The sequence below is a fragment of the Rattus rattus genome, chromosome 10 (genome assembly GCF_011064425.1).
Source record: "Rattus rattus isolate New Zealand chromosome 10, Rrattus_CSIRO_v1, whole genome shotgun sequence".
Lineage (NCBI taxonomy): Eukaryota > Metazoa > Chordata > Mammalia > Rodentia > Muridae > Rattus > Rattus rattus.
In genome coordinates, this window is record NC_046163.1 from 69,121,750 (window position 1) to 69,131,869 (window position 10,120).

The following is a 10,120-nucleotide window of genomic DNA, read 5'->3' on the forward strand; positions in this document are numbered from 1 at the left end:
CATCTCTCCCTGGTCCTATTCCGTCATTAGATCTACAATACGGTTTTTACCATTTATAATGTATATGGTATCTCAAATAACGATTAGCTGCTTAGGGCAGAAACTATCTAAATCATGTACTCTTTTCGTTTTCTTTATTACTTATTTAAAATAAAGTTTTTTCATTGTCTTACTCTGTAGCCCAGGTCGACCTCAAACACCTCTCTTGTCTCAGCCTCCCCAGTGCTGGGATCACAGGTGTGTACCACCACACACGACTCTGTTAAGTCATCTTCCAATCTCCTTCCCCTAGCCTTGGTCTAGACAGGAATGCTCAGTAGCAGTTCAGTGGAGGAGTAGCCCTACCACAGCTGAGGATTTTTATCTGGCTAGTTTAAGGTCAACTTGACACAAGCCAGAATCATGAGAGCTGAGGGAGAGACATTTGAGAAAATACCTCCATAAGATCAGGCTGTCGGCAAGCCTGCAGGGCATTTTCTTAATTAGCAGCTGACGTGGAAGAACACAGCTCACTGTGGGTGGCATCATCCCTAGGCTGGTGGTCTTGGGTTCTGTAAGTTAGCAGGCTGCGCAAGCCGTGAGGAATGAGGCATGAAGCAGCACTCCACTATGGTGGACACAGCACCAGCTCCTGCCTCCAGGTTCCTGCCCTGCTTGAGTTCCTGTTCTGACTCCCTGTGGTGAAGAAGCTGATTAAACCCTTCCCTCCTCAAGTTGCTCTGGTCGTGATGTTTCATCACAGTAATAGTAACTCTGATGAAGACACTTCCACAGCAAACAAATTCCTCAGGTCCAGACCTGAGAATCTGAGGATGCTGACACACCATCCCTTTGCCAGGACGAATGAAAGGACCCGGTGTGGCTCAGTGTGCACACTGGAATAGAAAGATGTCAGACGGTAGTGAGGTTTGGGGCGGTTTCGCCTCAAACACCTCTGTCTCAGATTCCCAAGTGCTGGGATCACAGGTCCAATTGGAAATATTTGGAGAGTGAGGATCAGCACAGCCTTAAAGTACAACCTGCAGGGAAAGCAATCAATCTCTGAGCGAGGGAAATCTGTAGCCAGAGATGCTCCAGGCTGGGTGACTTGTCTGACACTTGTCCCCGCCAGCGGGGACCCAGTTATTTGTGGGGGTCGAGGGGGACCCATCCCTGCGGGAGAATGGGTGAGAAAGAGGAGTGAGACCAAGCAGTGTCCTTGTCAAGGTCTGTTTATTGAGAGGAATGTACGGCATTTAAAGCTCTGAAGCAGGAATTGAAGCAGGAACTGAAGCTTGGGGGGGGTACTGGGAAGCACCCAAGGACATAAGGTGAATCATTAAACTGCAAGATATTCTCCTTAGACACTGAGGCAACAGTCTTCCCGGGACATGTTCTTTCTTTGAAAAGGTCAAGGGGTTGGGGATTTAGCTCAGTGGTAGAGCACTTGCCTAACAAGCGCAAGGCCCTGGGTTCAATCCCCAGCTCCGAAAAAAAGAAAAAAAAAAAGAAAAGGTCAAGCCCTTCTCAGGAATCTGCTCAGAGCAGGGTTCTAGCTTTGCTTAATCAGGCAGTCCGGTCCCGGTCCCCATCTGACAAGTTAATATATGTATATTTTTTCTTTCTTTCTTTTTTTTTTTTCTTTATTTCAGAGCTGGGGACCAAACCCAGGGCCTTGCGCTTGCTACGCAAGCGCTCTACCACTGAGCTAAATCCCCAACCCCTTTATTTTTTCTAATACACATATATATATATATTAGAAAAACTAATGTTGAACATCTTTTCAGCTTTCCTAATTCCATCAGATACTTAAATTTGTCATCTAATTCCACAGATCCAGTCTGGTTAGCCAGTCTATAGCCAAGGCTCACAGAGAGAAAAAATCTTCCCGCAGCTGCCCTTGAAATGAGAGAATCCAGATAGAGCCTGGAGTTAAAGATGCTGAGACTGTGCCCAGTGAATGTGTGTTATCTCGATAAAGCCTTCACATCATCTGTGGCATCGTAAACAAAACAAAGTTGCTCTCATCCCTCCAAACACTCTGCACTGGTCTCCATGGTTACCACACCCCAGGCTCTTTACACTTGGGTGAGCTAATGTGTGTTTGCTGACTCATGCTTCATGAACCGATGTGTAAACTTTCAAGACCAGTCTTTCCCTCTATCACTAATTCCTGCAAGGAGGTAAACGAAATTCTGGGGTTTTGTTTTGTTTTTGGCTTTTTGTGTGTGTGTGTTTTTGTTTTTTATTTCTGAAATATATTTCTCTGGATTTTCTTCAAAAGCAAACGGTCCTCTTCTGAAGAAAGTTATCTGAGCTGGACATAGTAGCTCACACCTTTAGTTCCAGCACTCAGAGGCAGGGGCAGGGGCAGGGGCAGGGGCAGGGGCAGGGGCAGGGGGCAGGGGCAGGGGCAGGGGCAGGGGGCAGGGAGGCAGGGAGGCAGGGAGGCAGGGAGGCAGGGAGGCAGGGAGGCAGGGAGGCAGGGAGGCAGGGAAGTAGAGGCAGAGGAAGAGGAAGAGGAAGATGAACATGATCTCTGTAAGTTTGAAGCCAGCCTGGTCTACACAGCAAGTTCCAGGATAACCGGAGCTACACAATGAGACTTTGGTTTGGTTTTGCTTACAGATATCTGAACAGTCCTCTGTGTGAAATACGAAGGTAATTTTTTTTTTCTTTTGGAGATGAGATCATGTGATGATACGTTACCTAAGTTGGTCCCAAATTCCTGAGCTTAAAACTCCAGTGAGCTCCTAGCAGTTCTCTTGGTGGAAGCATGCTCTCGCTTGTCACCATTTTCCCCAGGAGCACCAGGCTCAGAATGAGTGCTTGAGAAATTAAGTCAAAGTGAGTGGAAGGCAGACACAGCACACAGTTTCACACATGTGCCATATGTAATCCCGGCTGCTGCCCTATCATCTGATGTAAGACTTAACGAGTGTCTTTGTTCCCATCTTACTGGTGACTTAATACCTTACTGATAATAAAAACAAAGGCCAAGTCATTCATCCAGGGACACCTGCTTGGGAAATAAGTGGTCTCCAGCTCAAGGCTTCCTCTGTTAACCAGGGTTCTAAGAACAGAACCGATCAGAGGTGGCAGAGCTCAGGAAATTCTGTCACCAGGGCGACAGTCCAGTGAGCTGATCCTCACTGTGGACTTCAGACAGGCTTTGGGCTGGTGTTACTAAAGGTAACTTCTAATGGATGTTCCTGTAGGAATGCTGCTGCTGTTTCTCTCTGTGTATAGTCAATTCTCGTTGTCATGGTAGTTTGTATTCATAAAAACACTGTAAACACTGAACTAGGAAAAACTGGTCTCTTAGATGACTTAAGCTCCTAGAAGCTTTTGGTCAGCCAGCCAGTGTATGAGCTGTAAGTTTGTAGCTTGTTGTTATTTTGATATGGGATCATACGATATTGCCCAGCCTGTTCTTGAACTGATGGGTTCAGATGATCCTCCTGACAGCCTCCTGGGGGAGGAGGGACATCGTGACACACAGCCTTCGTGCTGCTCTGGGCCCTTGGCTTCTAGATCTTAACGAGAGGGAAGCTTAAACTATAGCCTCTGCAAATAAAGTCTGCTGTGCCCATCCTCACGTTTCCAAGTATCTTCAGTACCACAGATTGCACGTACGGTTTCTAAAGCCCTGTGACTGAGCGGAGAGACTGAGAGAAGGAGCTGTGGAAACTGACCTGTTCTGTGCCACTCACACAGAGGACCACTTTTCTAGGCTTGCAGGCAGTGGCGGGCTGGCGTTCACCAGGGCCTCAGACTTGCCTCGGTTCTCTGCTTTCAGCCTCCTGAAAGTCTCAACTGGTTTTTCAAAGCAAGGATCCGTCAGTTTTGGCTTCACTGGATCCCACCATTCTCATCACAACACATGCAAAAGAGATTAGTAATCGGGGAGACCAAGGTGTGCTGCCTACTTATCTGATAGAGTAAACCCTTCCTTTCAAGGTGCCTAATTATGTGATGGATGGGGGACCACTCGTTGAGGTTTCACAAGTGCCAGTTCATTCAGTCTGACCCAGGTAATGTCTTCACTGACTATGTCAGGAAATTATGGTCACTCAAGCTACACACACAGTTGGTAGCATAGCCTGCACGTAACCGAAATGACCCCAAATCCATGGTTTTACAGCTAAACTCTACCACCGAGTGTTAGGCTCTAACTCGTAGGTGATAGGAAAGTTTTGATTTTATGATCCCAGTGAACACTCGGACCATGGTATACCTTTTGCAGTAGATTGATAAGGTGGGCTTTTAACAAAGTATGGGTCCTGTCGCCATTTGTTTGATATGTACTTATCTGGAGGATAGGCTGAGAATGTCAGTCAGCGGTATCGTTCTTGCCTCGAATATGCAATTCCCAGCATCCCCAAGAAGTATTAAAGGCGGTAGAATTTAAAGTTTAATTTCTTATGAATTACTGTCTTCAGTAAGAGAAAATTTGCTGGTTAGTGAGGTATTTGAGCTAACTGTGGGTTTATCCACAATCTGGGTTGTTTAGTTTTGTGTTTTTCATTTTTGATTCATGGTCTCTGTGCATAACCCTGGCTGTCCTAGAACTCACTATGTAGACTAAGCTGACCTTGAACTCACAGAGATGTCCCCTGTCTCTGCCTCCCTAGCACAGGGTAGATACTATCACACCCAGGTAAATTGTTCTTGATAGTTTCCATGTCACATTATTAATTGGTACTTAGAATGGTCGATTTTACTGAAGCAACTCAAAAATACTCGTTGATTATTGTACATTTTAAATTCCTTTAGCTAAAAGTTGCCAAATCCAATGTTGAGAGGATTTTTTTTCTTCTGCAATAGAGACCTATTAAGTCACTTGACGACCAGCAGACTATTTTAGGTAGCTTTTATATTACCTTTTGTATGTGTTTTTATTACTGTTTTGTTTTCCGAGGCAGAGACTCACTCTAGCCCAGGCTGGCCCAGAACTTACTCTGTAACCCAGGCTGCCCTTGAACTCGATGCAATCCCTCTACCTCGGTCTCCTGAAGGCAGAGATCACAGATGTGAGCACCATACCTACCCAGGTCCAACTGTTTAACGGCCCCTTCATTATACCGTGTTTAAACCCCGGTAGATATTGTGAAAGATACAGCTCTAAGCTCACAGACTTCCCAAAGTGGATGGATAAAATGGAAAAGGTGTGTCAGTCAGGGAGATAGACCAGTCACCAGCTATCGTGGCTGGAAAATACAGCAGGAATGGTTGGACACTGCTGAATTTTGCAGTATTGGGGGGGGCGGGGGGGCACTAACGGCCTGAGTTGGTTCTGTACCCTGTTTTGGAACACAGTCCTGCAGAAGGAGAAAGCCCTGGTAAAGACGGACTCGAGGCGAAGCTGGCTTCTGAGGTGGATGGAAAACTAATAAGCTCGATGTGTTGGCAGGACCGCAAGAACCAGCTGCTAACTGGTGTGTGTTCGTACGATGACAGCCACGAACAAAGGCGGTGAGGCGAAGAAACAGGGGGTGAGCAAGAAGCAGCTCCTGGAAGAGCTGAATGAGAAGAGAGAGTCCTACTGTCTGGTGGAAAGAAGCAACCGGGTCAGCCTGCTACGAGTTCAGAAGAGGCACTTCAGCCAAGCCTACCAGTCCTTATCGAGCATGCATGTGAAAGAATCTGTCCCCGAAAGTAGCAGGACCTCCTGGATCGAACGGGATCTCTTTGTGCACAAGGAGAAAAGGCACTTTGTGCCAAAAAGTAAGATTATGTGGCCGGACTCCTACCAACCTGTATATGGAGGGATGAGTATAGAGAGAAGTCTCAACACACTTTCTGGGTGGAAAGTGGTTCCAAGGTCTTGCCCTTGGGAGTCTTTGAAGGTGATGATGTGTCTGAAGGCAAAAATAGATTATTTGGTATAAGGCCCACAACAGACCAGAGACTCATTTTCGTCTGTCTGTAGGAACCCAAGTCCTACCACAGGCCAGGTGGTTCAGCAGTTAGGTGTTTGGGTGCTGCAGTCTGCACTGCCAGCAGACTGAGGTGGCTTTCGGCTGCTGATGGTCTGATAATTACATTTGAGAGTTGCATTCAGATATCTCCTGCCTCACGATTTCTGTGCTTTACAGAGTTTTATGTTCAAAATGGAAGTAAAATGGAGTTTTAATGACAAATGTGACAGTTAATGCCATGAGAAGCAGTAATAAAAATATGGAAGGAGTGGTGGGGGGAGAGGAGTGGTCAGGAGGAGGGGAGTGGTCAGGGAGAAGGGAGTGGTCAGGGGAGTGGTCTGGTTTGGAGAAGGGAGGGTCAGGGGGAGGAGTGGTCAGGAGGGGGGTGGGTCAGGAGAAGGGAGTTGGTCAGGGGGTTAAAACATGGTCTGGTTTGGAGAATGGGGGAGATGGTGGGGGGAGGGAGTGGTTGTCTGGTATTGTTTAAAATATGGATTGTGAATATCTGTTAAGTAGTTAAGACAGGCAACTGATAATGTTTTCTCATTTATTTGGAGAGAGTGTGCATATGCACTTACATTCAATATAGCCAATACATTATTAATTTGTTTACAAAGAATGGTCCACATCGGCCTTTATGTAGCTCTGACTTTGCTTTTGGCCAGTGACCTGAGGTAGTGATATAGGGAGGTGGTACAGTATGACATGAAAGTACAGACACTGCATTGTGACTGTAAGTTAATTGGTAACCGTTGTGTTCCTTTTGTGAAAGCAAACAAACAAAAACCAACCATCTTTACAAAAAAGAAGGCTTTGACATTCTTAGTTGTAAAAGAAATACTGCAGTGCTTCAGTCTGCTAAAAGTATTGAGAACCATATTGTGTCAGTTCTCAGGACTTTGCTGGTGGAGAGAAAATCTACCTCTTTGAACAAACATAGAATACAGCTTTAAGCAACATGCATAGTTTCATACAATACAGAATCTAGCATGCCCAATCCCATAACTAACTTTCATAGCATCAAACTGTAAATCGATAACCCCCAAATATATTTACAAAGCCTTTTACCTTTGGTTTGAGTTTTGATCAACTGAGAAATAAGATGGAGTTAAAAATATTGGCTTTGTTATTGAAAAAACCAAATCTTTACTGAAAAACTCACCAAGAGTAGTGAGTAGCCACCTCTTATTTCCCTAAAGAGCGATTACCTGTTCCCGGAGCAGGATGGAGACCTCCTGCTCTAGACTGAGAACAAATGAGAGAGCCCCGGAAGCCAGCAGTGCAGAGAAAATTCTCACTTGTTAAATTAGGAGCTAGGACATTACAGCTCAATGAAGGTATCAGTTTGGTAGGTTTCACCGCATACTAAGTTAGACACAACATTTGCTACAAAGTAACCGCTTCTTTTTGGAAGACAATGGTCCCCTGTGCTCTGAATGTTGAAGTATGAGGCAGAACAACACCTGCTGCCTGGTCCTCTCCAGGGCAGCTCATGATGCAGCTGGTAGACTTAGTTACTTTCTGTCACTGTGGTAGGGCACTATGGCCAAGGCAACTTATAGAAGGAAGAATCTGACGTACAGTTCCAGAGGGTTGGTGACCATAATGGCAGAGTGGAGGCACCAGGTAGACATGGCAGCTGGAGCAGGATGCTGAGAGCTCACATCTTGAACTTGGAGCACAGGCAGAGAGCTCTCTACAAGGAGAGTTAAGTGTTAACCCCTCTAAGCTCACTCCCAGGACACACTTCCGGCAAGACCACACCCCAAACTTCCTTAAACAGCACCTTGAACTGGGGACCAAGTGTTCCAGTGCCTATGGGGATGTTCTCATTCAAACTTAACTGCTAGGGGACTTATGTTTCACCTCTTTTCTGATGACCCCACATTTTAATATCCAACTTTTCTTCTGACCTCCGGCCAACTGTACAGTCACACTGCCACCTCACTTGAAGTCATCTGCAATTTAGTATATTGCTGAGAAAAAATCCCTGTTACCAAACACATCTCTTACCACCACTCAGTCTCACCTTCTTCACCTGGGAAAGTGGCCAAAGACCCGTGTGGAACTCTGGTCCTCACACCTCATACTCGCTGTGTCGGCAAGTCCTGAATTTGAGCCCTGCCACTGCCCTGGCCCAGCCTGTAGTCACAGAAGTGTATCGGGAGCCTCAGACTGCCCTTGGCACTTCTGTTCCCACATTTACTTCACAGGACAGCCGGAGTGAACTGATGAGAACATGTGTTGTTACCTGCTACACAAAACTCATCTGTGGTTTCCCACCACACTGAGGATGAAATCCACATTCCCACTCTGCTGCATGAGTCTCCATGAACAGACCCGGCCTGTCTGTCCCATCTCCTCTGCCCACCCGGGCTCCTGGCCTTTGTGTTCTTCCTCTTCTGGGACATTTCAGGCTGGGTCCCACCTTAGAAACTTGGCTCTTCTCCTAGCTCTCTCTGTCTCTCTGTCTCTCCATGTCTCTCTCTCTCTCTGACTCTCTGTCTCTCTGTCTTTTTGTCTCTCTGTATGTCTGTCTGTGCCCCCTCTCTGTGTCTGTCTCTCCATGTCTCTCTCTTTCTCTGTGTCTCTCTCTGACTCTCTGTCTCTCTCTGAGTCTGTCTCTCTCCCTCTCTCTGTCTCCCTCTCTGTCTTTTTGTCTCTCTGTGTGTCTCTTTGTCCCCGCCCCCGTATCTGTCTGTCTGAAATACCCAGTGACTACAGTTAATCCCAGCACAGAAAAGGACAAGCAAAAGAGTAATGACCCTCTCTGCCCTTCATGTTGCTTTAGAAACTGAGCAATAGATTAGATTACTGAAACGCATTTCTTTCTGATGTTTTGATTATGAGCCTAACCTTTAACAGCTGAGTCATCTCACCAGCCCAATAAATGTACTTTTTTATCTTTCAGATAATGCCATATTTGGATAAAGTACATCTCCAGAGACATACCAATAAACTCTCTTCCTTCAGTCTTCAGTGTCTGTGAATTATTTAGAAACATTAACTAGAAAAGAAACTGTCCTGGTGTCATGGTGAACATCTGTAAGCCCAGCACTTAGGGACAGCGAATTCCAGGCCAGGCTGGGCTATGTCTCAGGACCTTGTCCCTAAAAGACTGAGGACGCGTGATAAGAATAAGCTTACTAGAGCTAAGCTTACTTCCCAACAGTAGATACTTAGCTTCCAGAACCTTGAAGAGCTGCTGGCTCCTTCCATGACCATGGGCATTGACAGGGGACATGGGACTCTTGGTTCACAGCCAAAGAACTTAGGCTCTAGCTGACTCTCTCACCCCCCAGCCCACTGCCTCAGGACCCTCAGAGCCAGGGCAAAGCTGTGAGGTAGATGCACACAGACTTGGGCTGCCCAGAGGAGGATCTCTGCTGAGCATGATTGACCCAGCCTTTGCCTGTAAGGAGATATTATCTTTATTATGTGATAGAGCTAGGCCTACCTCTGTTCAGAGGGACCTCTTATCTCTGTCTTCTGAGCTGCTCCTGGCCCCAGGGCTATCAGAGCCTCTGTTCTCTGGCTGAACAGAAATGGGGGACTGGATTCACAGAGTTTATATCCTAAGCAGCCAAATCAGAGATGCCAAGGCTTGGTATGATTTAGGAATGAGCACGGAGCTACAGTGTCAGGTTACACACAGAGGTCAACTCCCCTCACCGAGTTTCTCTGACCCCATCCTGTAGGTATGCCCCTGCCTTCCTACAGCTGGTCGCAGTTGTCTCTTGGCTCCCTTCCCTGCCTGTGATTTAAATGCCACCTCCTCTATGCCTTCCTGCAGCCCTGCCCATTAGACATTTCTACTTTGCCCTGCATACCCTAGTGCAGGCTCAAGCTAAGCCAGAAACTCAGAAGTACAGTTGTATCTGGACTCTGACCCTACCTGAGACAGCAGGCTCCGAGCCTCTTATCTCCCAGCAGTTGGCATGGGGTAGCACTTTTTTTTTCTGTCCTGGCTTTCTGTAGTGTGCACTTGCGTGCACACAGGACTCCTGCTGCTTCCCGGATCCTCTGGAGGGTACATTAGTGTGGCAGCATTGCCGCTGTAGCCATAGACAGTTGATGCCTTCTCCCTGAGTTCCTACTGATATCCATACCCTTCCTCAGCACAGCAAGGTGCTTTAAGAGAGGGGGTAGCAGAGGCAGAGGCCAGTCAGAACCAACCGACCTTGACCGTCTAAGTGGGCCTCTGAACAAGGGTCTGGGTC

At 46.7% G+C, this 10,120-nt stretch overlaps 1 protein-coding gene across 1 annotated transcript; it reads left to right on the plus strand.

Annotated features, from left to right (window-relative positions):
- Positions 1-3,113: 3,113 nt before the first annotated feature.
- Positions 3,114-8,875, plus strand: Spata45 (spermatogenesis associated 45). Its single transcript, XM_032915491.1, has 3 exons — positions 3,114-3,171; positions 5,393-5,706; positions 8,812-8,875. Exons 2-3 carry the CDS (start codon positions 5,433-5,435, stop codon positions 8,829-8,831), a joined length of 294 nt encoding a protein of 97 aa, XP_032771382.1. The 5' UTR covers positions 3,114-3,171; positions 5,393-5,432; the 3' UTR covers positions 8,832-8,875.
- Positions 8,876-10,120: the final 1,245 nt, after the last annotated feature.